At 47.8% G+C, this 26964-nt stretch overlaps 1 protein-coding gene across 4 annotated transcripts in view; it reads left to right on the forward strand.

Moving 5' to 3' along the window:
- The window catches only part of TMEM63B (transmembrane protein 63B), a 241945-nt gene that overhangs the window by 126207 nt on the left and 88774 nt on the right, over positions 1 to 26964 (forward strand). For 3 of the 4 annotated variants that reach the window (XM_069236282.1, XM_069236285.1, XM_069236284.1), the window contains exons 3-4: positions 7702 to 7781; positions 18630 to 18671. In XM_069236282.1, coding sequence (XP_069092383.1) covers positions 7702 to 7781; positions 18630 to 18671 — 122 coding nt within the window. The remainder of the gene's footprint in view (positions 1 to 7701; positions 7782 to 18629; positions 18672 to 26964) is intronic. The other variant, XM_069236286.1, reaches the window with a different exon arrangement.

Raw genomic sequence — 26964 nt, forward strand, 5'->3', positions numbered from 1 at the left:
GCTTCTGAATATGATAAACCCCACTCCCCAACCCCTCACCACACTCATCACACACCGGCACCTCCCTACAGTGTTCACTTCTCCTGCTTTGCCGCTGGGAGCTGCAACCCTCCTTTTGTCCTCTTTCTTTTAGTCCCGCACTTTCCGTCTCGCTCCTCCTCACTTTCTGAAAACCATGACTTCAACAAACGGCTCTTACCCTCTCTTTCCCCTCCTTTCCTCTATTTGTTCCCCTGTGAAATTAATCCAAAAAAGAAAGAAACACTTTGGCTGCAAATGTTGTCTTTTTCTGATATTTTTCTATCCCAAAGTGCAGCCTCAGGATGGAGAGGAAAAAAAAGGTTTAGAATACGGAGAAAAAAAACCTAAAGAAAGCAAGACAGAGTGGTTGCACAGTGGGCAGATTGGTTTTATTCACAACCACACACATTAGCGCCACTTTACAGAGTTTGCCAGTGAAGCGCTACTTTAGTTTTCTCCTCTTTCTGTGAACAACATTGGGGTTTATTTACAAGCTCCTTGGGCCACCGGTATGTCACTTTTTCCCATATTACAAGTGACGCACCGCTGGCTTAAGTGGCTTGTAAATAACACCCATTGTTTTGCCCGGGTGAAGAAGGGCACCATTCCTTGAGGTACTGCAACACCTGGTTGATGCGTAGAGTGTAAAATAATTAACATGATCCACATCAGCTGTTTTCCATATTGTAGTTTAGGGACGTGGTCTTTTTAAACCATACTGCTTACGATTTGTAAGGATATAAGCCATGGACATTGATATGGGTCCCTTCCGGGCACTATAATCATGTCCTTAACTTTTCAGGCAAAAGCACTTGTTGTTCCTGCTTACATTACACATGTTTTACTTAATCTTGCATTCCCTATGTTTGCATTACCCAGGATGTTGATTCTTTTTTTTTTCAGCCAGCAGATTACTCTTGTCTCCCCTCCCTCATAACCTATTTCTAATTTTCTTTTTCTCCAGCGCCGCAAGGCCATATGAATGGCAATAGCGCTCTGCAAATACTCCATTGCAAACAACAACAAAAAAGTAAAATACATTGTCAGTTTCAACGGCAAGAGCTCTAACTTTCACAGATGCAAGACCGATTGCATTGCAAATGCTTGTCCTTTGTGGTAATTCCCTTCTTCCTTTGTGATATTTCCCTCTTCCTTTGTGGTAATTCACTTCTTCCTTTGCGGTAATTCCCTCTACCTTTGCGTAATTCCCTTCTTCCTTTGTGGTAATTCCTGTCTCATTTCTGCTGAGTTCTGCGCCAGCCTTCCATTGCGGCCCATCCTGGAGGTACCCTCATGTGCATACAGGTGCAGTGTAGCACCAATTCACAGCTTATTAATTTGTCTGTCCTGGAAAAACAAGCCACCTCCAAAAGGGTGACTCTGAGAGAAAAATTATGTTATGGCCTAGTTTTGTGGCTGGCAGGAGACCACAGAGAGAATGGGACGGGACCATGGGTGCTTCGATTAAAGGCCCTGGCAACTCTGAATGAAATCTCATAGTGTGGTGCAAAATCCCAGAATGGCCATCTGAGCACTGCATCTGGCGGAAGTACCCTCTCCAATAGCACGACATCTGGTCTGTGGTGCTCCATGGCATCAGCCCAGATCCAATTAACAGCCACTCCTCTAAGACCAGCTTGTGCATTGCTGTATTTCTGCGTTGTTTCCTTTCCTTCTTTCCCTTGCACCTGTAGTTCCTTTCAACTGTTTACCATGCACTGTGAATGCTTTGTCATCCCTGGGTAAGGCAGTAACCCAAAAAAAAACTAAAATAATAAAAATTAAAGAAAAGGAAAGATCACCAGCACCATGCCATACTTGTGTGGCAACACCCTTCTTGATTGTTGTAGTGATCCATATCTATAACTCCCAGCGCACAGCTGTGTGTCTAAGCACTACCCTCAGCTTGTAAGGTTTGGAATCATTCTTGGTGGCCTTTGTGGCTAGGTCCCACACCAAAAGCTAAACAGATGGTAAAGAATCTGGGCTTCTTAATTGATGTCTCTCTTCCATTGCAAGAACAAGTTAGCATGGTGTGTGGGATCTGTTTTGGTCTTTTACGTACCCTTTGTAGATTATTTTTTTGGTTCCCAGTGACGTATTGAAGGTTTATTGTTTAAGCTTTGATTATGAGTAGGTTGGACTACGGGAACACGCTTTATGTGGGCATGGCAGAGTATTTGTTCATGTTGCTCCAGACTATTCAGAATGCGGCAGCAAGACTGTTTTGCAACAAGACTATCAGGAATTCAGCCTCAGCTGGTCTCAATCATCTTCACTGGCTTCTAGTCCGGAAAAGAGCAATTTTTAAGCTAATGTGCCATGCGCATAGAGCATTTTATGATAAGGGCACAGTAATTCTCCAAATAGAGTCACATATTATAAGTCGATACGAAATCTTACATCAACTAATCTTGCTTTAATATTCTGTAGAAGAATCAAGAATGAGAGGCCGCACCTTCATTTTTTTTTGGCAGTGACCCCATTGGAATAATCTTCCCAAGAAACTACATTTAGTACTGGCTTATTAGCATTCCGGAGAAAGTTGAAGACCTGGTTGTATTCACTTTAGGGTCTTAATTGGAACTGGCAAAGATGATGTGAAGCGCCGGGATATCCCTTAGGAGATGAGGGTGTGCTTTATAAATACTTTAAAAAAATTAAGTAAATAAATGTGCCATCACAAGCAGGCATTTCTCACAGTGGTTTCACACTTCTACCACTGCACAAAGATCAGAAGGTATGGGGCAAGGCACTCAGGCTCAGGGGTACCCGTGGACTCAAGTTGGTGACATGCAGAGACTCAAAATGGTGGCACTCCCAGACTTCAGGTGGTGGCTCTAGATGACAAAACTCACAGACTCAAGATGGCAATACTTGCCGACTCCATATGGCGATACTTGCCGCCTCAAGATGGCGATACTTGCCGCCTCAAGATGGCGATACTTGCCGCCTCAAGATGGCGATACTTGCCGTCTCAATATGGCGATACTTGCCGCCTCAAGATGGCGATACTTGCTGCCTCAAGATGGCGATACTTGGCGCCTCAAGATGGCGATACTTGCCGCCTCAAGATGGCGATACTTGACGCCTCAAGATGGCGATACTTGCCGTCTCAAGACGGCGATACTTGCTGTCTCAAGACGGCGATACTTGCCGTCTTAAGATGGCGATAATTGCTGACTCAAGATGGCGATACTTGCTGACTCAATATGGCAATACTTGCAGACCCAAGATGGTGATACTTGCTGACTCAAGATTGCAATACTTGCTGACTCATGATGATGACACACACAGGCTCAAAATGGCGACACCCCCAGACAAAAGACGTTGACACTCACAGGCTCAAGTTGGGAATACTCGCAGACTCAAGATGGCATGTAGCCTTCGGGTTCAACAGGCACCTGAAGTGATGATTGCCCTAAACCTATCTCAGACCACACAAGGAATCTAAAGTTCATTGCTGAGTACTGACCACATTTCTAAAATTAGCGATGGATCCTTGGGCCCACAACAGAGCTTTGGTCATGGACACCGTGGCATACATGCGCATAGCGGCTTCGGAATCTGGGCTGACTGAAAGAGAGGATTCTCATGGTAGAGACTTTGTGGGCAAGGTACAAGGTCTTACCCTGGATTCACTAGTGAATGAAGTGCCCAAGTGGATGGAATAGACTCTACCAGGTATGGCTAGTAAGTGGATGGGTGCAAACGCTGGTTGAATCTCGAAGTGGGGTTCATGATCAAAGATTGTTTTAAGACATGTTTCTCTGTCCTAAGAATAGGAAGGGGCACTGGAATTTTGAGGGGAATGGAGGACCAGATATGCTACAGGGTTGCTAAATGATGTGGCAACAAAAGTCAAACTATGCATTGTAATGCAACAAGCATGACTTCATTATTTTGTCATTTTACACATGTTTACGCTCTGGGCAAAGGTTTCACCACTATAGTACCAGTTTAACGCCCAACTACAGCAACAAGCGACAAAAATGTGACCGATCAACCTTTGCGAAGGGCCTTCCACTGCATGGCAACACACGTTGCTGTGTTTTTAGTATATTTTGATCCATTTGTGCAGCAAGCTTTTTTGGGAAAAATATATAGATTATGCAGCAGATGATTCATTGTGTGGCAAATCCATAATTATATGGAAAATGCTGCAGTTGCAAAATTGCATAATTCAAGTGCATGCCTGTGGGGCCAGCCGTGCCTCTCCGCCACAGCTCTTGCACTGAGGAGCAGAAAGGATATTCCTGCCTCACTTGTCTTTATAAAAGCAGCAGCTGTGAGCAGCTGTGGTTCCACATGTGCATGTAAGTGACCATTAGGCAGGAAGACCAGGCTGTTAGGCTTGTGTGTCTGCAGCAGGAAGAGCATCCGGATGAGGAAGGAGCTGGATGGCTTTGGAGAGAGCTGTCTTGGACCCTGCTTCTCTGTAAGGGAAGATAAGCAGAAGCCAGTTGGCCCATGGCCATCACCTAATGTCCTCTGGACATCCTGGCCTGCACTCACAGGATGTATGTCATCCACTCAGGTGTCCCGGCACTCATGCCGGCCGTGAGCTGTGCGAGTATGGACATCTAGGGCAGGACTATAAGTGGGATGAAAGAACTTGGTGGTCTCTCAGAGGTCATGGCTTAAAGACGCAAGCTAAAAACCTGCGCTTAGCATAGTGTGCTACCCGACTGGTATTTTGCTGCGTGTTTCTGTAATTGCATCCAGGTACAATACAACAACTGACATCACACCTAAAACAAGCCAGGACTATTGACTTTGTCAGTGATTGTCGAATAAGGTAAATAAGTAGCAACAGTGACTGTGTTGTGCATAATATTGAAAACGCTTCAATTATGAATTGATAACTGTGAAATAACTATGTTGAGTCCCCTCGTTACAGTTAATGCCAAACACCATTTAATCTCTTACTCTTTGAGTCCACGAATCGATCTGAATGTAACACTTGCTTTCCTTAATTTGAACAAATAAATAATTAAACAAGTGTTGGGGCCCAAATTTTTTCTTACTTGGCTCCCATCGACGAGGGGTCCCTTTGCCCATGTGAGCGCCACCCTCAGTGTTTGGTGCTCGAACCAGCCCCACCTGCGGGTGGTAATGGATGTGGAACTTTTAAAGTGGTGGGATGCCCACCAGTGCCTCATTCCCACAGTACAAGTCCTGCTTCTTCACACACTGCCCACCAGTGCCTCATTCTCACTGCGTTCACTCGCATACTGCCACATTCTCACACTGCTCACCAGTGCGAGTTCTGTTTCCTCACTCTGCCCACGGTGCCTCATACTCACCTTGTTCCCCGGTGGGAGTTTTACAGGCTTGCCCAGTGCAGCATCCACTGCCCATCAGTGCTCGCTCGGTGGACACATGGTGACCTTCTCGGACACGTAATACGATGGGACCTTGGACCTCTCCTTACGCAATTCACGCACGGGCATATGTTAACATGTGCTGGTGAATGTTTTGCTATAATTTTGTAGCACTTTATTGATTTATCGGTATCCTGATATTAAACTCTGCCTCTTCAGTTTTACAATATTTTGAAAACTTTTATAACAAAATTAAATTTGTAGAAGTACTACATGCACGTATTATGATTTATCAAACTCGCACGTGTCGGTGACGGTACACGCCAGCACACTGTCAGTCCGTGGAGCGCGTGTGCGCCACGCGACTGACGCAGTGACCGTTACAGGAAGTGAAAGGAAGGTGACCGGAGGTGCGGCCTCTGATTGGTGGAATCTGGACCGCGGCCGGAGGGGAGGGGCCAGTTCGGATAGGTCAAGCCAATGCGCCTTAATTTTCATAGGCTGTAAAAACCGCCAACAGACACAAGCACTGTAACTCTAGCTGTTAAGTGAGCTATATCTCTAGAACATGTAAGCACGAAGATCCCACCTTTTTTGTAATATAAAACATATTATTGCACTTTTCAAAGCAGCAGAAAACAAAAAGGATTACATCTATTTGCTTTTGTATGGCACATTTGTAGACCACTCCAGCTGTGTTAAGGGGCATTCGAACATTAGCACCCCAACTGCACCCCATCTTAAACCGCATGACGTGACAGGTGACCACTTCGCAGAGTCCTCCTAAGCTAACAGCGGCTCCTCCAAAGTCACGTGTTGGTATGGTAAACCCTGGCAGCCTAGATAGGCCTCCCCAGGCTCATGCTCTGATCTAGGCCGCTCTTCCACCCCTCCAGTGCTAGGAGCTTTGTGTCCTTCCATAACTCAGCGACACCCTTCTTAGCTAACCGGAGCCAAAAAAGGGCCTTTTGTATCTCTTACTATCAATGTCGGTTGTGATGTCAGATATGGTGAGCATGAGGTCTTTGGGAAACCGCCAACCCATCTACCTTTTTTAATTTTTTTATATAAAGCTTTTTATGCGTTTTCAAAGGAAAAAAAACACAAGACAACTATATATGACATATGGAAGCATGGACATGCAGGTGTGTGGTACATAGTAAGCATATCCAAAAATATTTGAATGGATATTTATCCTGGTGGAAAGACGCAGGGTGACTCCCAGCAGTGGAGTGGGTGGGTGACTCCCGGCGGTGTCCTGGGTGGGTGATTGCCAGCGCTGGCCTGGGTGGGTGACTCCCATCGCTGGCCGGGGTGGGTGACTCCCAGCATTGTCCTGGAACGGTGACTACAAGCGTTCGGGTGGATATGTGACTCCCAGCATTGGATTGAGTGAGTGGGTGACTCCCAGGTTGGAGTGGGTGAGTTGGCATTGGGTGACTCTTGGGGTTGGTCTGGGTGGGTGACTCCTGAGGTTGGCCTGGGTGGGTGACTGCCACTGTTGGCCTGGATGGGTTACTCCTAGGGTTGGCCTGGGTGGGTGACTGCCACTGTTGGCCTGGATGGGTTACTCCCAGGGTTGGCCTGGGTGGGTGACTCCTGGAGTTGGTCTTAGTGAGTAACTGCTAGCGTTGGCCTGCTTGTGTGACTCCAAGTATTGGCCTGGTTGGGTGACTCCTGAGGTTGTCCTTGGTGAGTGACTCCAGAGTTTGGTCTGGGTAGGTGACTCTGGGGGTTGGCCTGGGTGTTTGACTCTGGGGATTGGCCTGGGTGGGTGACTCCCTGGGTTGACCTGGGTGGGTGACACCAAGCATTGGCCTGGGTGGGTGACTTCTGGGGTTGGCCTGGGCGGGTGACTCCCATCATTGGCTTGAGTGGGTGACTACTAGCGTTGGCGTGGGTGGGTGATTCCCATTGTTCGCTTGGGTGGGTGACTCCTAGCGTTGGCTTCAGCGGGTGACACCCAATCGTTGGCCAAGGTGGGTGACTCCCGGGGTTGGCTTGAGTGGGTGACTCCCGGGGTTGGCTTGAGTGGGTGACTCCCGGGGTTGGCCTGGGTGGGGGACTTCCAGCGTTGTCCTGGGTAGGTGACTCCTGAGGTTGGTCTGGGTGGGTTACTCCATGGGGCACATATCTTCGCGAACGACGGAGGGCATAATGTACTCTGTTAACTGTCCCTCTCGGCCTCCATACTCGTCTGTGGACCCATACATCTTCTCAGTCTCATTGTGATATGTAGATATTCTTTGTCTGACTGTGATCTTCACTAGTAGGGAGTCACGCTGTGATATGGTGGCGTTTCACCTCTGAATATCTCCTTTACTCTGCTTCTGACCGTAACCTTTGCTTGTTGCAGGCTCTCCTGTTTGTCTTCTCCATTCTACGTAAAGTTGCCTGGGACTACGGACGCCTCGCGTTGGTGACCGATGCTGACAGGTGAGTGGCCATAAAACCCTACCCGAGTGTTTGGCATCTGTAAGAATGGATAAAATGATGTCACGTAGAGCGGAGCGAGGGAGGGGACCGAAGCTTTGCCTAGGGTGGTGGAGGTGAAACGTATAAAAAAGGCGCTATAAGGTGCAAACAGTAAACTAAAAGAGCACAGAAAGAAGTATGTACACATTAGAGTGAAAGTAAAATGACACAGCTGCCCACACACATTGCCCGCCTGGTGCCCCGTGAGCATGTGATGATGTCCATCTTCCTACACAGCAGAACCAGGAGGCCTGCTGTTCTCCGCATGGCGCACAGGAGCCCCTCTGTGGCATTGCGGGCAGTTTTATTGATATCATCAGCGTCTTCGCCCTCATGATGATGACGCTCCTTCTGTCAAAGGCCCCATTTTTGTGCCTAACACAGTTGGGAGGTTACTGTTCAAATCATTTCTAGTGCATCTGGGTGCTTATTACAGATAGGGCACCCGGGGCACTTATGTAATACGGCCCCAGGCCTCTTTGCACGTCTTCGAGGCACTTTGGTATTTCAGAAGGGGTCACAAATGCCTGTGTTGCCCCTCCTCTAATAAAGATAGCGCTGGCGCCCATATAGCGCCAACACTATCATTAAAGGGACTGCCCTCATTTGCATAGGGGTGTGGCCCCATGCAAATGAGGGAATCTTTTTGCCTCTGCGCCCGCACCGTATTACCAGTGTGGGCGAAGAGTCAAACGTGCCTTTAGAAGGCGCACTGGAAGCATACCACAAAAAGGCGGCACACATTTTTACACCTGGTAATACTGTTTGGGTAAAGGTTTCACCTGATACGTAACCATTTAACTCCTAAATCCAGCAGTAAGCAATAGAAAGTTGACCAGTCACCCTTTGCAAAGAGCCTTCCACTGTGAGGCAATGCATGTTGTAGTGTTTTTAGTAACTTGTGATCCATTTGAGCCATAAACAATTTTTCATTAAAATATGCAGATTATGGAGCTGATGATGGATTATGTGGCGGATGCGGCAAATCCACAATTATGTGGAAAAAGATGTGGCAGCAAAATCACATAATTCCAGTGGCCCTGCCTATAGGAAATTCTGTGCATCATCTTCTGCTATATTCCAGAATATACTTAAATATATCCCCTTCTGACAATGAAGAGGCCTGTCCCGAGTATAAAGGACCAGTTCCCTGTCTGTGAGAGCAGCCTGACTAGCCCCGGTCACCGAAAAAGTCAGCAGTCAATATGTAAAGGAAGATGGGTCGAAGATTGAGCACAAAGACGCAGCATCTCTTCCCGAAAAGCTGTACAGTCACTTAGTGAATATTTCAGTTAATGCATTGGATTTATGTATTTTAATGCATTTGCTGCTACTTGCACTTAATCAGTGTATACGTGGGTCTGTCTTACGGCATGAACTCCGAAAAACTGGAAGTAGCAGGGTCACACATTTCTTCCTGTCTGTCCAGTTTAGAAATCTGAGTGAGTGAAAATATTGAGTGTTAATGCACATCGAGGCAGCAGACAGCCATTGTCTCCACCAGAAATGCTGTAGTCTCCATAGTTTCTCAGCGGCGTCTCAGTATCTGCGGCGGAGAGGTCATAAAGGTGGTGCAGATGAGTGCCACAAAGTGCTACAGTCAATGGACAGTGGAGGTCAGCGCCAGAACTCCTCAGGGGTACTGCTTCAGAGGGTTAAAAGTAGAAGGTCCTTAGGATTGAAATGGAGAGCCTTGAGGGCAAGATTGATCGTGGGTTTGGTGGGTTTAACAGGAAAATCTCTGGGAGGATTTCAAATGACGGCTCGCAGCAGGTCAGAGGACCGAAACATGGATGGGGCACAGGGTTGTCTGGGAACGGAAATGTGCTTGAAGTTTGCAGGCAGCAGTGGTTGCGATGGGATGTATAGTAGGAGAAGCTCTAAGAGTGGTAGAGTGGACCATGCGCCACACGCGGCCCTGAACACCAGAATAGGAGCTCAAAGAATGTCCTGTTTTTGGTCAATATCCACCACCCAGGTTGTGGGATGAGCATGAGGGTGCCTGCCTAGGGTGCCTGAAGGCTATGCAGGTTGTGAAGTTGTTAGTTCTGTCTAGAGAGAAGTCCTGTGGGAGGCCATCGAGGAGGCTGCAGAAGGCAAGCTTGCTCATGACCCAAGCGTTGATTAGGGACTTTAGAGCGGGAAATGCACAAGGGTGGACATTTTCTAGTAGTTCATTAGGTGGTTTGAGGGAGCAGTTGTGGTGATGGAGGGTGCATTCTCTGCACAGAGGTGATGTTGGCTAATGTGGTGAGTGTACTTGAAAGTATGCGATGCCAAGGGTGGTGAAAGTAGCTGCTGATCTAGAGTGGTCAACCACACAAATGCTGCTTACAGTCCACGAAGGTCAAGGGTCAGTGCTATTTTCTGTAAAGGCTATTCTAAGCAGCTGCCCTAAGGTACGACCTGGAAAGGGGCTGTCAGGCCGTCTTCTATGCATGTTTTTTTATTTATTTGTTAGTTTGTCCTGATTCAACTCGCTCAGAAAATAAGGAGGTGCAAGTAAATGATTGGTCTTCATGGAGCATTGGCGCTTGCTGCTCACAGCCAATAAACAGGGGACTTACTCAACCATCTTCCCTGGTTCACTGTTCGTGATTGGGCCCTCAGCAGACTGCAGCGGTGCAGGTTGCCATCTGGTACAGCCAATAGATTGAAGCCATGTTAGCCTCTGCGTAATTGCTGCTATTTCTTTGTGACTGCTGGGACATGCAATGTGCTGTCATAAGATTTCGCACAGATTGCTTGCTACGACAGTGCCCTCATTGCGTCTGCGCTCTCCCCACTGCTCAGGTGCCCAGCCAGGCAGAGGTGCGCTGCCAACCCGCTGTTATGGCATGCTACCTATGAGGAGGGGGAAGGGGTGCAGCCAGGTATTTGGCATCATGGGTGCAGCATATGTTTGGGGCTAGGAAGGTCATCTAACATAAAACTACAGTGCACGTGCAAAAGCAGGCTCACCTCTGTGGGTGTAATGGAGCCCCCCACACTCCAGCCACTGCTTTTAACATGTACATCCAGGTAACTCTCAGTGCGGGTCAGCGTTCCAGATTGCTCATATTTGGGCTCTAGGATCTTGGTTGGCCATTCCAGAGTCCTGACCCGTCACTGCTTTAGGAGACTGACTGTGTGGATACAGGCAACAGACTGGCACCTAACAGGGCAGCAAAACCCCTTGGCATGTCTGAACCTATTTTGAGCTTCTCCTGTGTTTCTAATGTACTCTACAGGACAGCGTACTGTTCCTCCATTTTAAGACCACCTTCCAATAGCAACAGCGCATTGTGTTTCCCTCACATTCCTTGCATGGTAGAGTCCAAGGCTCCGAGCCTGAGGTGCCGGGTGTACCCCAGAGTGTGTTTTAGGTTCCCAAGCTACATCTCCTTTGACACTCACTTGGAAGCCTCAGCCCCTTCCAGTAGGCTTCCCTGTCTAGGACACTTGTCTCCACAGAAGAATTTGTGGACCAGCAGCATAACTGTTTTCAGTGCTCCGGTAATGCAGATAGCGACTTTATATTCTTATCACTCTGTTCTTCCTAGTGGTGCTTCAGGTGTAGTTTGAGGTCCAAGAACTCCTGCAGCGGCACTAGTTTATTACTGTCCAAGAAGATATGAACAGCATTCTCTAGAAACCTGCCCCTTGTCTGTGCACAACCGCCAAGGCACGCCAAGCATCTTAAGCTGGGTGTGAGGAATAAGATTTCAAGGCACCCGTTCAGATTTCCTCTTTAAAAAATGTTGTTACCCTGGGGTGCCCTGTACATTGTCAGGAAGCCGAAACCTCTTGGAAAGCAGGGGTTCATGCACTGAAGCAGAGGGGCCTTTCATTGGATAATAGGTACCTTCTAAGACCACCAATCAGAGAAGAGGACTGAATGGCACTGCTAGTGGTGTGCTCCAGTATGGTAGCCCTTGTTCACCAGTGAGAGTTGAGCATCCCATGCACCCCACAATTAACTTCATTACAGCTCTCTCTTCTTTTCCCCGGTGGTGCGAAAACCACTACGCTAGCAAGGAGTTTAGTGTTGTTGACACCAATGGGCCAATGATTTTTGCTAGTGAGCGCCATCTTTAGTTAACAGACTTTGTTCATAGGCTACTGGGAACACCCCACAGACTTTGCAACAGCCAACAGGTGCCCAGTTGACAAGAAATAAAAGGTGTCTGTGTCACCCTGTGTTACCCTCATCCCCGCCGCTACACCCAGCAGCGACAAAGGATGGCTGTTGTCAGGCTGAAGGCTGGACTCAATGCTTCTTAAAGGGGCCATCCAACATAGGGTAAACAAGCTGTCTCCTTACCTAGCCCTACATGGTAACACTCACTGATAGCAGGTACTCTAGAATGTACCTTTGTCCGATGACGTCTGCTGGGGTTTTGAGGTACTATGGGTCAGATGTACTAAAATGCTATTTTGCATTTCCTAAACAGTGACTTCATAAAAATCTCTATTTAGGAAATGCAAAATGCAATGTGCCAAAATACCGATTTCCTAATAGCGATTCTTATGAAGTAGGAATCGCTATTAGGAAATCGCAAATAAGAAATCCCATGCCATTTGTGACAATGGGCCTGCTTTGCATTTCCCAAAGAGCGATTTCCTAGTAGGAAATCGCTCTTTGGGAAATGCAAAACCAAGGATGGCCATGGGAAAAAGGCCCCCCGATTTGTGATTCTTTAAAAGGCTTTGTACATCAGAAAAGCCCATTTTGCATTTCTTAACAGCCCAGAATAGCGATTCGGACTGTTAAGAATTGCAAACTGGCTTTGTACCTCTGGTCCTATGTGACCTCAGTCACCGTGTGGCCCCTTTAAGCAGGTAGCCCTGCCTTGAAGATGCTGTACAGGGTCACTCGGTGCTTCTGCTACGCACACCCACATTATTCAGCATTGTCTTACACATGGCACTGCAGTGCTTATATTCTAAACAGCTGCACACTTATTGTGTTACATGTCGTGAGGTGTAGCTGCACACCTCCGTATTGTGTTATATGCTGTGAGGTGTAGCTGTACACCTTAGTATTGTGTTATGTGTCGTGAGGTGTAGCTGCACACCTCAGTATTGTGTTACGTGTCGTGAGGTGCAGCTGCACACCTCAGTATTGTGTTACGTGTCGTGAGGTGTAGGTTCTTGCACACCTTAGTATTGTGGTAAATGTTGTGAGGTGTAGGTGCTTGCACACCTTAGTATTGTGTTACATGTTGCGAGGTGTAGCTGCACACCTTAGTCTTGTGTTACATGTCGTGAGGTGAGGTGTAGCTGCATACCTTAGTATTGTGGTCCTTGTTGTGAGGTGTAGCTGCACACCTTAGTATTGTGTTGTGTCGTAAGGTATAGCTTCACACCTTAGTATTGTGGTACGTGTCGTGAGGTGAGGTGTAGCTGCACACCTTGGTATTGTGTTACATGTCGTGAGGTGAGGTGTAGCTGCACACCTTAGTATTGTGGTACTTGTCGTGAGGTGAAGCTGCACATCTTGGTATTGTTGTATTTGTTGTGAGGTGAGGTGAAGCTGCTTGCACACCTTAGTATTGTGTTACATGTTGTGAGGTGTAGCTGCACACCTTCGTATTGTGTTACATGTAGTGAGGTGAGGCGTAGCTGCACACCTTAGTATTGTGGTACTTGTCGTGAGGTGTAGCTGCACACCTTAGTATTGTGTTACATGTTGTGAGGTGAGGTGTAGCTGCACACCTTAGTATTGTGTTACGTATCGTGAGGTGAGGTGTAGCTGCACACCTTAGTATTGTGTTAGGTGAGGTGTAGCTGCACACCTTAGTATTGTGGTACTTGTCGTGAGGTGTAGCAGCACACCTTAGTATTGTGTTACATGTCGTGAGGTGTAGCTGCACACCTTAGTATTGTGTTACGTGTCGTGAGGTGTAGCTGCACACCTTAGTATTGTGTTACGTGTCGTGAGGTGATGTGTAGCAGCACACCTTAGTATTGTGTTACGTATTGTGAGGTGTAGCTTCACATCTTAGTATTGTGTTACGTGTGGTGATGTGTAGCTGCACACCTTGGAATTGTGTTACATGTCGTGAGGTGAGGTGTATCCGCACACCTTAGTATTGTGTTACATGTCATGAGGTGAAGCTGCACACCTTGGTATTGTGTTACATGAGGTGAGGTGTAGCTGCACACCTTAGTATTGTGTTACATGTCGTGAGGTGAAGCTGTACACCTTGGTATTGTGTTACATGTCCTGAGGTGAGGTGTAGGTGCTTGCATTCTTTAGTATTGTGTTACATGTCATGAGGTGTAGCTGCACCCCTTAGTATTGTGTTACGTGAGGTGAGGTGTAGCAGCACACCCTAGTATTGTGTTATATGTCACGGAGTGTAGCTGCACACCTTAGAATTGTGTTACATGTCGTGAGGTGAGGTGTAGCTGCACACCTTAGTATTGTGTTACATGTCATGAGGTGAGGTGTAGCTGCACACCTTAATATTGTGTTACGTGAGGTGAGGTGTAGATGCACACCTTAGTATTGTGGTACTTGTCGTGAGGTGTAGCTGCACACCTTAGTATTGTTTTATGTGTCGTGAGGTGAGGTGTAGCTGCACACCTTAGTATTGTTTTATGTGTCGTGAGGTGAGGTGTAGCTGTACACCTTAGTATTGTTTTATGTGTCGTGAGGTGGGGTGTAGCAGCACACCTTAGTATTGTGTTAAGTGTCCTGAGGTGTAGTTGCACACCTTAGTATTGTGTTACGTGTCGTGAGGTGAGGTGTAGCTGTTGTGTTACATGTCTTGAGGTGAGGTGTAGCTGCACTCCTTAGTATTGTGGTACTTGTCGTGAGGTGAGGTGTAGCTGCACACCTTGGTATTGTGTTACATGTCGTGAGGTGAGGTGTAGCTGAACACCTTAGTATTGTGTTACCTGTCATGAGGTGAGGTGTAGCTGCACACCTTAATATTGTGTTACATGTCGTGAGGTGAGGTGTAGCTGCACACCTTAATATTGTGTTACATATCGTGAGGTGTAGCTGCACACCTTAGTATTGTGTTACGTGTCGTGAGGTGAGGTGTAGCTGCACACCTTAGTATTGTGTTACATGTCGTGAGGTGAGGTGTAGCTGCACACCTTAGTATTGTGTTACATGTCGTGAGGTGAGGTGTAGCTGCACACCTTAGTATTGTGTTATATGTTGTGAGGTGAGGTGTAGCTGCACACCTTAGTATTGTGTTACATGTCATGAGGTGAGGTGTAGCTGCACACCTTAGTATTGTGTTACATGTCATGAAGAGAGGTGTAGCTGCACACCTTAGTATTGTGTTATGTCACGAGGTGTAGCTGCACACCTTAGTATTGTGTTACGTGTCGTGAGGTGAGGTGTAGCTTCACACCTTAGTATTGTGTTACATGTCGTGATGTGAGGTGTAGCTGCACACCTTAGAATTGTGTTACATGTCGTGAGGTGAGGTGTAGCTGCACACCTTAGTATTGTGTGACATGTCATGAGGTGAGGTGTAGCTGCACACCTTAGAATTGTGTTATATGTCGTGAGGTGAGGTGTAGCTGCACACCTTAGTATTGTGTTACATGTCATGAGGTGAGGTGTAGCTGCACATCTTAGTATTGTTTTGTATGTTGTGAGATGGGGTGTAGCTGCACACCTTAGTATTGTGTTACCTGTCGTGAGGTGTAGCTGCACACCTTAGTATTGTGGTACTTGTCGTGAGGTGAAGTGTAGTCGCACACCTTAGTATTGTGTTGTATGTCACGAGGTGTAGCTGCACACCTTGGTATTGTGTTACGTGTCGTGAGGTGAGGTGTAGCTGCACACCTTAGTATTGTGTTACGTGTCATGAGGTGAGGTGTAGCTGCACACCTTAGTATTGTGGTACTTGTTGTGAGGTGTAGCTGCACACCTTAGTATTGTGTTATATGTCGTGAGGTGTAGCTGCTCACCTTGGTATTGTGTTACATGTCGTGAGGTGAGGTGTAGCTTCACACCTTAGTATTGTGTTACATGTCGTGATGTGAGGTGTAGCTGCACACCTTAGAATTGTGTTACATGTCGTGAGGTGAGGTGTAGCTGCACACCTTAGTATTGTGTTACATGTCATGAGGTGAGGTGTAGCTGCACACCTTAATATTGTGTTACGTGAGGTGAGGTGTAGATGCACACCTTAGTATTGTGGTACTTGTCGTGAGGTGTAGCTGCACACCTTAGTATTGTTTTATGTGTCGTGAGGTGAGGTGTAGCTGCACACCTTAGTATTGTTTTATGTGTCATGAGGTGAGGTGTAGCCGCACACCTTAGTATTGTGTTACATGTCGTGAGGTGGAGCTGCACACCTTGGTATTGTGTTACGTGTTGTGAGGTGAGGTGTAGCTGCACACCTTAGTATTGTGGTACTTGTCATGAGGTAAGGTGTAGCTTCATATCTTAGTATTGTGTTATGTGTCGTGAGGTGAGGTGTAGCTGCACACCTTAGTATTGTGTTACGTGTCGTGAGGTGAGGTGTAGCTGCACACCTTAGTATTGTGGTACTTGTCATGAGGTAAGGTGTAGCTTCATATCTTAGTATTGTGTTACATGTCGTGAGGTGAGGTGTAGCTGCACACCTTAATATTGTGTTACATGTCGTGAGGTGTATCTGCACACCTTAGTAATGTGATACTTGTTGTGAGGTGAAGTGTAGCCGCACACCTTAGTATTGTGTTACGTGTCACGAGGTGTAGCTGCACACCTTAATATTGTGTTACATGTCGTGAGGTGTATCTGCACACCTTAGTAATGGGATACTTGTTGTGAGGTGAAGTGTAGCCGCACACCTTAGTATTGTGTTACGTGTCCTGAGGTGTAGCTGCACACCTTGGTATTGTGTTACGTGTCGTGAGGTGAGGTGTAGCTGCACACCTTAGTATTGTGGTACTTGTCGTGAGGTGTGTAGCGGTTGGAGCACTATTGCTGTTCATTCTGAGCAGGCGCTGATTCTCAGTTGTGTTGGTCTCGGACAGCGGTTCAGAAAAGAACAAACCCCTCTGCGTGCAGAGCTCCAGAGACAGCAGACACAATCAGCACCAACGCGTTTAAAAATAGCCTCTTACCTGGCTGCAGCTGCGTCACACCGCGCGCCGGGCCCGTGTGTTGTTTCCTGCTGTTACTGCACCTGGGACTCCCACAATGTCTGCCAGCTCTGGAGCGCGTCTCCGCCACGCTAGGCGTCTGTCCAGCTAACAGCGTGAGAGGCCCTCTTTTTAAACGTTCTCTTGATAAAAGTCTTCAGAAGTTAATCATTTTGCAGTAGGATTCCCGTTCTGAGGCTGACCCTAGAGCCTAGCAGTGTGTGATGCCCTGGAGGGTGGCAGAGATCCGCAGTATTCACTTCAGGTGGTTCAAGCGAATTTACTCTTGCCTGCTGCGGCCATTTTTGAAGAGAGAGTTTCTTTGGGCGCATGTAGCCTCTCCCGGCTGTCCCACTTCCATGGGGTCCACTGCCGTGAAATAATCAGGGACCCCCATTTTTTCATCAATGTTCCCCTTGGCGAGTAATGGAGAGCATGGATATACTTTAATTCTGAGTTGAACCCAACTGGGTCTCTGGCTTTTGAAAGTTACGAGACCACCAATTGACTAAGTCACTGTAGCCTCAGCCACTGCAACATGGAGCTCTTAGAAGCAGATTCTCCTGTGTTCAGTAATTTGTGAGTAGCGTTCTAGCTGAGAATCAGGGCACCCTTTTAAAGGCTGTTCCTCCTCGGTGAGTGTTCCTGGGTTACCTGATGTCATGTATTTATTCAACTGGTGGTGACAAAACCTTTCCATAAAGCTCCCCTCTGCATCTGTCCCATTATGTTGTACTAGTAATGGTTCAGTACTCTGTACCGTACCACTGCGATGTATGCAGGACCCTTGAAGACTGAAACAGGTACTGTTTAATTGCCAGATTAGTGGTGCAGTCATCAGTCCCCCTACACTTGGTGATGCAGGAGGCGCCTCACTCGAGAGACAGTTTAAACATACCCTGGATGGACGAAGGAGTAGGCGAGCACACACAAACACACTAGATTGCTGCTGTATGAGTTTATTGGTGCTCACTGACTTATACCCACAAACCCACCACCCGGAGCAGATTTTCTCACATTTACGTTGGCTGAATTTCCACACGAGTAAATCAGATTTGCAAGGGCAAAATCACACAGTTTGTGAATGGGACTCGGCCCTCTTGGGTCATGTTTTTATACACCTAGGGTGAACTTGGGTGTGCAAAAAGCACGGTGAGCTGAGCCGTGTGTCTCGATGCCTTTGTCCTTCTGGATGTGTGGCCTTCAGAACCAGACACAACTCAAAGGCATGGGTATTCCTTTTGCAGTGGAACCAGGGTGTGACCCCCTATCAATGACCTGCCTTCTTACATTTCTTTCACTGGTGACCTAGAAAACTGGACCCTGTATGGTGTCTGTGAACCGTATAAACATTGACAAAAAGCCAGTTCATAGCGAGCAAACCTGAACATGCAATGCTCTATGTTCATGAAGGACTTGGAAACCGCCTCAGGAAATTTAATAGTGGCCCCAGGTGTGCAGAGACCATTACCAATAAATTATGTTGCATGCTTTGTGACAACCACATTGTTGTTTAAGATGTGCTGAATAACAACCATTGTTCTTTTTCCACCTGACCTGGCCTACTGGATAGTGAGCGGGAACGGTGTGCGCAAGTGCTAATTTCAATTTTCTTTTCCAGGTGTGTCTAGGCTGTCCTCCTTGGCAGCGTTTTGCTGTCACAGCACTTCAAGTGTTGTTGATTTTAACTTTGCGTTTCCTTTTTTTTCTCCCCACCCCTCAATGTAGACGGCGGAAAGCGATGGCGGGCGACCGAGAGGAGATGGAATAGTATGTTCTCGGGGAGGCTTATCCCACCCTCCCCAGCAGGTTTTGCTTTCCTTCTTCCTCCTTCTGAACTCTATTCCATTTCCTTGTTCAGATTCTTCTTAAAAAAAAATCTTCCAAATTAACACAAATACATTCACACAGGTTCGGATGCTGAATTTTACACGGGCGCCTTGCATGAGAAACCAGTGTCAACTGTCATCGGCTGACGGTGTGCAGTTGAGCATCTGCCTTAATGCTCTCTTGTTTGTTGGGGTTCTGCTTCCTTTCATAAACAAACAAAATTCTTATTGCATGTTAAGCCTTAAAGTGATCAGAGGTGTGAACTATTTTCTGGTTGGTTGTTCAGTTCCCAGCAGAGATGCCTTATCAGTGACTATTGGCTGAACACAACATTTCCAGTCCTGGGCTTTCTTTCTTTATACAAACTGTTATTAGGTACGTGTTTCTGTTGACATGGACTCATGTGATCCAGCTGGTGGTAGATGTTTACAGATGGTGTACATGTTTGTAAATTATTGTTCTCACATATATTAGTTCAGTTGGTGACATTGCAAACAAAGACTACACTCCATGACACATTTCATTGTAAAGGCATAGCCCAGGCCTGGATATCTAAGGACTTGCCGACATGATGCCTGGTGGTAGCCTTGGCCAGTGACTTAACGAAACTTGAGGGGGGCCCACCTGCAAAATATAAGGGGGGGGACCCTTTCCTCCCCGACCCACCTCCTACCAGTTTTTCTGAGAGGGCCCCCTGGAGCTCGGGGTTGAGGGGGCCCGCACGGCAGGGTGTGCGGGGGCTTATGTTACGCCACCGGCCATAGCTCCAACTCTAAAGTTGCACTGGACCAGGAAAACACTACTGCCGCAAGTATGGAATGGATATGAGGTTGGCTGTCAATACCGGAGCAAGTTTGACTCTTTTTGGCAAGGGAGTCTCAGGACCTTGTACTGATACTGCTTGATCAGAGTTCATTGTAATACCAGGTCTAATGGTTCACCCCTTGCACATGCAGCTGTTGGGGGCGTGGCTTCAGCATGCACCAAGATGGCCACGCTGTGTTGAAGCTCCGCCCGAACCCTCGTGTTGGCACATGCGGCTATTGAATGACATGCCACTTTTTCCATAAAACTGTGTGTGTGTGTGTGTGGCTGCCCACTTGATAATCATTTCTTCTGTGTCACTCACCATTTGACTTTACAGGTCCCATTTGAATCCCTGTTGGCCCTCCGACCCCATTTAGACCTCATTACGTTGAATACAGTCTCTTTCATTTAAGCTTCACTCTTACAGCGATAAATAGTTTTCCTTAGACGCGTACACTTGTGTTACACCTGATGCTAAATGTTTACAGTTTGACATAAATGTTTACATTCTGATGCCATCCTCTTGAACTTGATATGTCCCATTTGAAACATCTTGGTTTCTCACCTAAACCTCTTCATAGTTTTTCTGCAGACATGTTCATTTACCCACATCTACACAAATATGTTTCTTTAGACACAGAGGCCCTCATTCTAACCCCGGCGGTCTCAGACCGCCGGGGCCAGGGTTGGCGGGAGCACCGCCGACAGACCGGCGGTGCCCCGCAGGGCATTCTGACCGCGGCGGTTTGGCCGCGGTCAGAAAGGGTAAACCGGCGGTCTCCCGCCGGTTTACCGCTGCCCTTAGAATCCCCCATGGCGGCGCAGCTTGCTGCGCCGCCATGGGGGATTCTGACACCCCCTACCGCCATCCTGTTCCTGGCAGTTCGCCCGCCAGGAACAGGATGGCGGTAGGGGGTGCCGCGGGGCCCCTGGGGGCCCCTGCCGTGCCCATGCCAATGGCATGGGCACGGCAGGGGCCCCCGTAAGAGGGCCCCACAAAGTATTTCAGTGTCTGCCTAGCAGACACTGAAATACGCGACGGGTGCAACTGCACCCGTCGCACCTTCCCACTCCGCCGGCTCAATTCTGAGCCGGCATCTTAGTGGGAAGGTTGATTTGCCCTGGGCTGGCGGGCGGCCTTTTGGCGGCCGCCCGCCAGCCCAGGGCAAATCCCAAAATACCCTCAGCGGTCTTTCGACCGCGGAGCGGTATTTTGGTGGGGGAACTTCGGCGGGCGGCCTCCGCCGCCCGCCGAAGTTAGAATCACCCCCAGAGTCTTGTGTTTCAGGTGGTAGTAAATGTTTACAGTGTGCGTCAGATGTTTATAGTACAGTGTAAATGTTTACAGTGTGGTGTCCTGCCCTTGATTTGAGTTGTCCCCTTTCAAGCCCCTCCATCCTCACATTCACCTCCTGTTATGTTCCTCAGGGTCTCCAACATTTTCCCTAGCAGGAGACTTTCAAATTTTGTGACAGGTGTTTGCAGTTTGCAGGTGTCAATATTTAGATTGCGGAGCTTTTGTTGCCATCTTTACTAACTTAAATGCCATGTGGGAAGCACGCTTATCAGTAATCCCATCCTGGCCAGAATCTTTTTTGAAAGAGCTCTGAGTGCCCCAGTTAAAGGAGAAATTTGTAATGTCCAGCTTACTGCTTATTTCTATTACAGCCGCAGAGTTAGGAAGTTGTGCAAGTCCCACAGCAAGTCTGATTTATTTAGCATCATTCAATACCGCCTGCAAGGGCAGGAATTCACACAAAATGTCCCAAGTCAGATTTAGCCAAGTACCACATAGAGCCCTTGTAAAATCCTTGCAGAAGGTTCTAATAGATACCCAGTAAACTGCTGTTCACTCTGGAAGTCCCTCAAATAATGTTGCACATGTTATCAGGTGCCATATCACATTAATGTGTTGCCTGGTGGTGTTTCCCTATACCACTGTAGCCAAGGGACAGGTCTGCACTTATATTTGCAGTACACCACAGGCAGTATGTCCCTCAACTCTGCTGAAACTTGTGTTTTTGTATAAGGCCACCATGGATAAACTCTTTATTCATAGGCGATACTGTACATTCTGTTCACAGTGAATTTAATACAACACTGGAGTACTGCCCTGCTTTAGAAACCAATTCTAAATATGCACAGTAGCGGTAAAGTACCACAAAAGAAACATTTTGGCACCACTACTGCTGTTTATATGGGGTCCTTGTAAGCAGTGCACTCTTTTTGCACCAGTGATCTCTTCTACACTGTTCTAGCACCAACACTATGCTGTTAAAGGCCCACACCCGCCCATCATACGGTGACCTTGTCAGTAACTCAGCTGCTTTGTGGCTTCTTGACCTTGGGAGAAATAACGACTATGAAAACTGCCCTGGTCCTCTGCCCACTCAATCCTTCCATCTGGGAATCTAATGGGCAGATGCCCTTTTCTGAGAGCAAAGAACCACAAAAAACATTGAGGGTGGCATTGATGTCCATCTGATGGGTTTTGGGCTACTGGCCCAAGTCTGGAGCAAATTAGCCTCTAATGTCTTCTCACTCCTGAGATGCACCTCAGTCATGAAGAGTCCCTCGTAGAATGTGGTATATAGTAATCATAAATTTTAGACTGAATATAAATACTGATGATATAAAATCCTCTACATCTCAAAATAAAGAATATTTTCACTTTTTCCCTTAGTTGTGGTAAAAACATGAATTAAGTCTTTTAGTTGAACATCAGCCAATCTGTAACCTGGTAAATGACGATCTGCAATTTAACAAGTAGTGTGTCCATGGCATTCTCCCTTTCTAGGACCTCACATGAATCTTTTCTTTATAGTTTGAGTAAAGGTGAGACCCTGACACAAAGAGGTCCAAGGAGTGAGCTGACAGCTAACAATATTCACCCTCCTACAAGACAACGGACTTTCCGATTTAATACTGATGACGACCCCCACTTTATGTTCAAAATGTATTTTTAAATGAAATATCTCCTTAAGTCTAAAAGGTCTGATGGTCTTAATTGGGAAGAGAATAACTCAACAAAATAATTTGTTATAAGAGAGCATCCCGTGAAAGTAAAATATTTCATAAATTACACTTTCCGAATCTAATATGTTCTGATGGGCTGCCAACTGTTTCTCAATGCGAAAGGGTCCTTTTTTATTAACTGGTTGTTTCCTGCAGTTCAGACATTGAGCATAATGCAAACCAAACCATAAAAAATCATAAAAGAAGGACAGCCCTACAGTTAGAAAAGTCCTAAAATAGGAAATTATTAAAAAAAATGAAAAACCAGGAAGGATTAAAAGAAATATGAAGCACTGGAAACCCAAAAGGTATACATTCAATTTAGAAGCAATCCCTAAAAGAAAATATAAAATGAGAAAACTCTGAATGTAGAAAATGCTAAAATATCCTAAACTCTAAAATGAGACCTTCTAAATGTAGAAAAATACCTAATGTAAAATAAAAACTATAAATGTAGAAACTATCAAAAGCTACTACCCACCCCATGTATTTATAATTATCTGATAGAGGCTTCTAGCTGCAGATTCCTTACCTTTGAATTCCCTGGCGTCAGCTTTGAATCTGGAATCTTTTTGCTGAGCAGTACCCTCCACGCGCCATCAGGTGGCGTTGTTTGAATTTGCGTGCGTTGTCCGGCTCCACGTGGCTTCGTCACAAGGTCCGGGATTGAGCTACCCTTTGCCTTTTTTGGCAAGCCTTTTTTTTAAACTTTTTGTTGGTGAATTTTTTCATCTGTGCGAGGAGATGTCATCCAGGAAGACGGGGTTCAAGCGGTGTGGCGCCTGTCATCACGCCATGTCGATGACAGACCCCCACCAGGTATGTCTCTGGTGCCTCGACAGGGACCACGACTCGAAGTAGTGCTCCGACTGCCGGGCCATTGCCCTGAAGGCTTTGAGAGAGCAGTCTCCAAAGCTCATGGCGGCCCGGTAGTCAACTTCTGTCAGCGTGACTCCTCGGAGGTCACGGTCCCGCTTCAGGAGGAGGTTGCGGGACTGCTCCAAGAGCCCCAAGTCCTCTTCTTCCCACTCAAGGTCCTAGGGACACTCGGGGAAGAGGCACAAAAAAAAGAAGGAGTCTGAGCAGACTTTGACTTCGCCACACCCATTGGCTGACGAGGCGTCTCGGGAACGACGACGTTCTGAGCACGGTTCCGCAGAGCCGTTTCCAGGGCCGCTGCTCCTGTGGGTGGGTTTTCGGACCCTGCAGGGTCAGTAGGGGACCCATCGGGTTTGACGCCAGCGACTTCAGCCTCAGCACCGTTGGGGACCCCAGGATCCTGGATCCGGACCGGCACCAGTTCCTCACAGTCTGCCTCCTCTGGCGCCGGGCCTGGTGTCGACGCTCCCCCCACCACCGGCGCCAACCATTCTTGATGATCCAGAGCCGGAATAACGTTGTACGACGCCGATTCTAACTTCAATGGCGCCAGCTAAGCCCAGATCAGTGCCTGGGGCTTATTTTGATCAACCAAGCACAGGTAAGGAGTGGGAGGGGTCTGAGGACCCTTTAGAATATAGATTCAAGGAGCAGGACTGGTATGAGGATCAAGGGGAAGCCAGTGAACTGGATACTTCTCCAGATGCTGGTATGCTCTCACCACCTTCTGTGGCTATGAAGGAGGGAGCATCGTATGCCATGGTGGTGCGTAGAGCAGCTGAGGTCTTGGATCTAGACTTGCCTATGGTGCAGGTCAGGACTAACCTCCTGACAGAGGTGCTTCAGCCGGGGGTTGCTACATTGGAGTCAATGTTACCCTTCAATGAGGACCTTACTGATGTCCTGCTGGGGATGTGGTCCAAACCCAGCACAGGGGCTCCTGTGAATAGTACAATTGGCCACCGCCTTCGACCAGCTACTACAGACCCTAGTTTTCTCACCCAACATCCCACCCTGGAGAGCTTGGTGGTCGAAGCCTCCACTTCCCATGGTGCCTTCCCTTCCGCTCCAACGGAAAGGGAATCCAAGAGGATGTTTTCTTCCTCCAGCCTTGCATGGAGGTTGGTAAACACATCATGCCCATTGGACCATTTTTCCCATACTTTATGGGATACAGTGGCACACGTGCTGCTCCAGGTCCCGGAGGGTGTACGGGACACTCTCACCCAGGCTGTCAAGGATGGGAGAGGTGCAGCCAAGTTGACCATTCGGTGTGGTTTGGATACGACCGACTCGCTGGGCAGGGCGATTTCTTCGACAGTGGCCCTTCATCGCCACTCCTGGCTGCATACTACTGGCTTTTCGGGGGATGTCCAGTCAGATCTGATGGGCATGCCCTTCGATGGCTCACGCCTTTTTGGTGAGAAGGCAGACTCGGCGCTTGAGTGGTTCAAGGACTCTCTAGCCACAGCCAGATCACCCAAGCCCTCCTAGGATGGTTCTGCAAGACCATGTCCATCCAGTTGGAGGGAGGATTCGATTTCATCTCCCTCACTGGCGGTCCATAACATCGGACAAATGGGTCTTGCAGATCATACAGAAGGGCTATTCCCCCCCCCCCTTCTAGTCTTTCCCTCTCTCTATCCCTCCATTTAAAGAACGGCTGATGAAGGATCTTTTGATCTAACTCCACAAGGAGCCTCGTGGCCAAGGGAGCCATAGAAAGAATCCCGATGTCAGAAATAGGCAGTGGTTGTTATTCCCGCTAGAACAAGGGATTTCGCCCTACCTTGGATTTGACGAGAAATTCAGGCTGCTCACTCTTACTCAGGTCTTATCTGCCCTAGACCAAGGAGACTGGATGGTAGCGTTGGACTTGCAGGACGCTTATTTTCACATGCCCATCCTGCCCGCCCACAGGCATTACTTGCGATTCAAGGTGGACCACAAGCACTTTCAGTTTACCATACTCCCTTTCGGTCTCACCAGTGCCCCTTGGGTGTTCACCAAGGTGATGGCGGTGGTAGCATCTCATCTGCGCAGGTTAGGGATTCCAGTCTTCCCCTACCTCGATGACTGGCTGTTGAAGGCTCCTACGCCCCAGGCTCTCGTCACCCACCTTCAGACTACGGTGGACCTCCTGCATTCTCTGAGGTTCACTATAAACGTGCCGAAGTCACACCTGACTCCCTCTCAGAACCTCCACTTCATCGAAGCTGTTCTGGATACAGTGTAGTTTCGGGTTTATCCTTCTGAGCAGCGAGTCCAGGATTTTCAGGGTTTGATACCGATGTTTCGGTCTCAGTCCTGGATTTCGGTGAGACAGACTCTGAGGCTGTTGGGACTCATGGTTTCCTGCATCCTGCTAGTCAGAAATGCCAGATGGCATATGAGGGATTTTGCAGTGGGACCCAAAGTTCCAGTTGGCGAAGCATCAGGGAAATCTTACCGACACAGTTCAGATCTCCGAGGGAACTGGAAAAGACCTGCAGTGGTGGTTAGTGAACTGCGATTGGGTCAAAGGCTGACTCCTTTTCCTTCCCCAGCCAGATCTCACAGTAGTGACAGATGCGTCACATCTGGGATGGGGCAGCCATCTGGAGAGGCGGAGATCAGGGCCTCTGGTCTCTGGCGGAATCCAGACTCCATATCAAGTTATTGGAGCTCCGGGCGATCCGACTGGCATTGAAAGCATTTCTTCCCGTTGTGAAAGGGAAAATAGTGCAGGTGTTCACGGACAACACCACCGCGATGTGGTACTGCAACAAGCAGGGCGGTGTGGGGTCGTGGACCCTTTCTCAAGAGGCTCTGTATCTCTGGACATGGCTGGAACAGCAGGGCATAACCCTGGTGATTCAACACCTGGCAGGTTCTCTGAACGCCAGGGCGGACAAACTCAGCCGTCGATGCCTAGCGGATCATGAAGGGTATCTCGATCCCGAGGTGGCGCAACGATTCTTTCAGCAGTGGGGCGAGCCTTGGTTAGATCTGTTCTCCTCCGCAGAGATGTCAGCAGTATTGCGCGTTGGAATTTCCAAGGCGGCTATCGCTCGGCCACGCTTTTCGTCGCAAGTGGAGTTCAGGCCTCCTCCTGTACGCTTTTCCACCCATACCACTCCTGCCCAGAGTTCTCAAGAAGATCAAGAACGACCGGGCCCAAGTCATCTTAATGGTTCTGGATTGGGCACAGAAAGTCTGGTATCCTGAGCAAAAAATGAGCATCAATCCTCTGATCAAGCTGCCCCTTTGGGAGGATCTTCTGTTGCAGAAGTAGGTAAGGGGTCTCCAGCCGAACATGTCAACTCAGCACCTTCAAGCGTGGAGATTGAGCAGCGGCCATTGATGGCTTTTGGCCTTCCTCCCCAAGTCTGTAGAGTTATTTTGGCAGCCAGGCGTCATTCCACTAAAATGGTATACGCCTGCCATTGGAAACACTTTGTATATTATTGTACAGAAGGGTCTATTGACGGGTCTTCTGCTTCTCTTTCTGATATTCTTCTCTTCATTCTTTCCCTAGTCCAGCAGGGTTCTG

The sequence above is a fragment of the Pleurodeles waltl genome, chromosome 5 (genome assembly GCF_031143425.1).
Source record: "Pleurodeles waltl isolate 20211129_DDA chromosome 5, aPleWal1.hap1.20221129, whole genome shotgun sequence".
Taxonomy (NCBI): Eukaryota; Metazoa; Chordata; class Amphibia; order Caudata; family Salamandridae; genus Pleurodeles; species Pleurodeles waltl.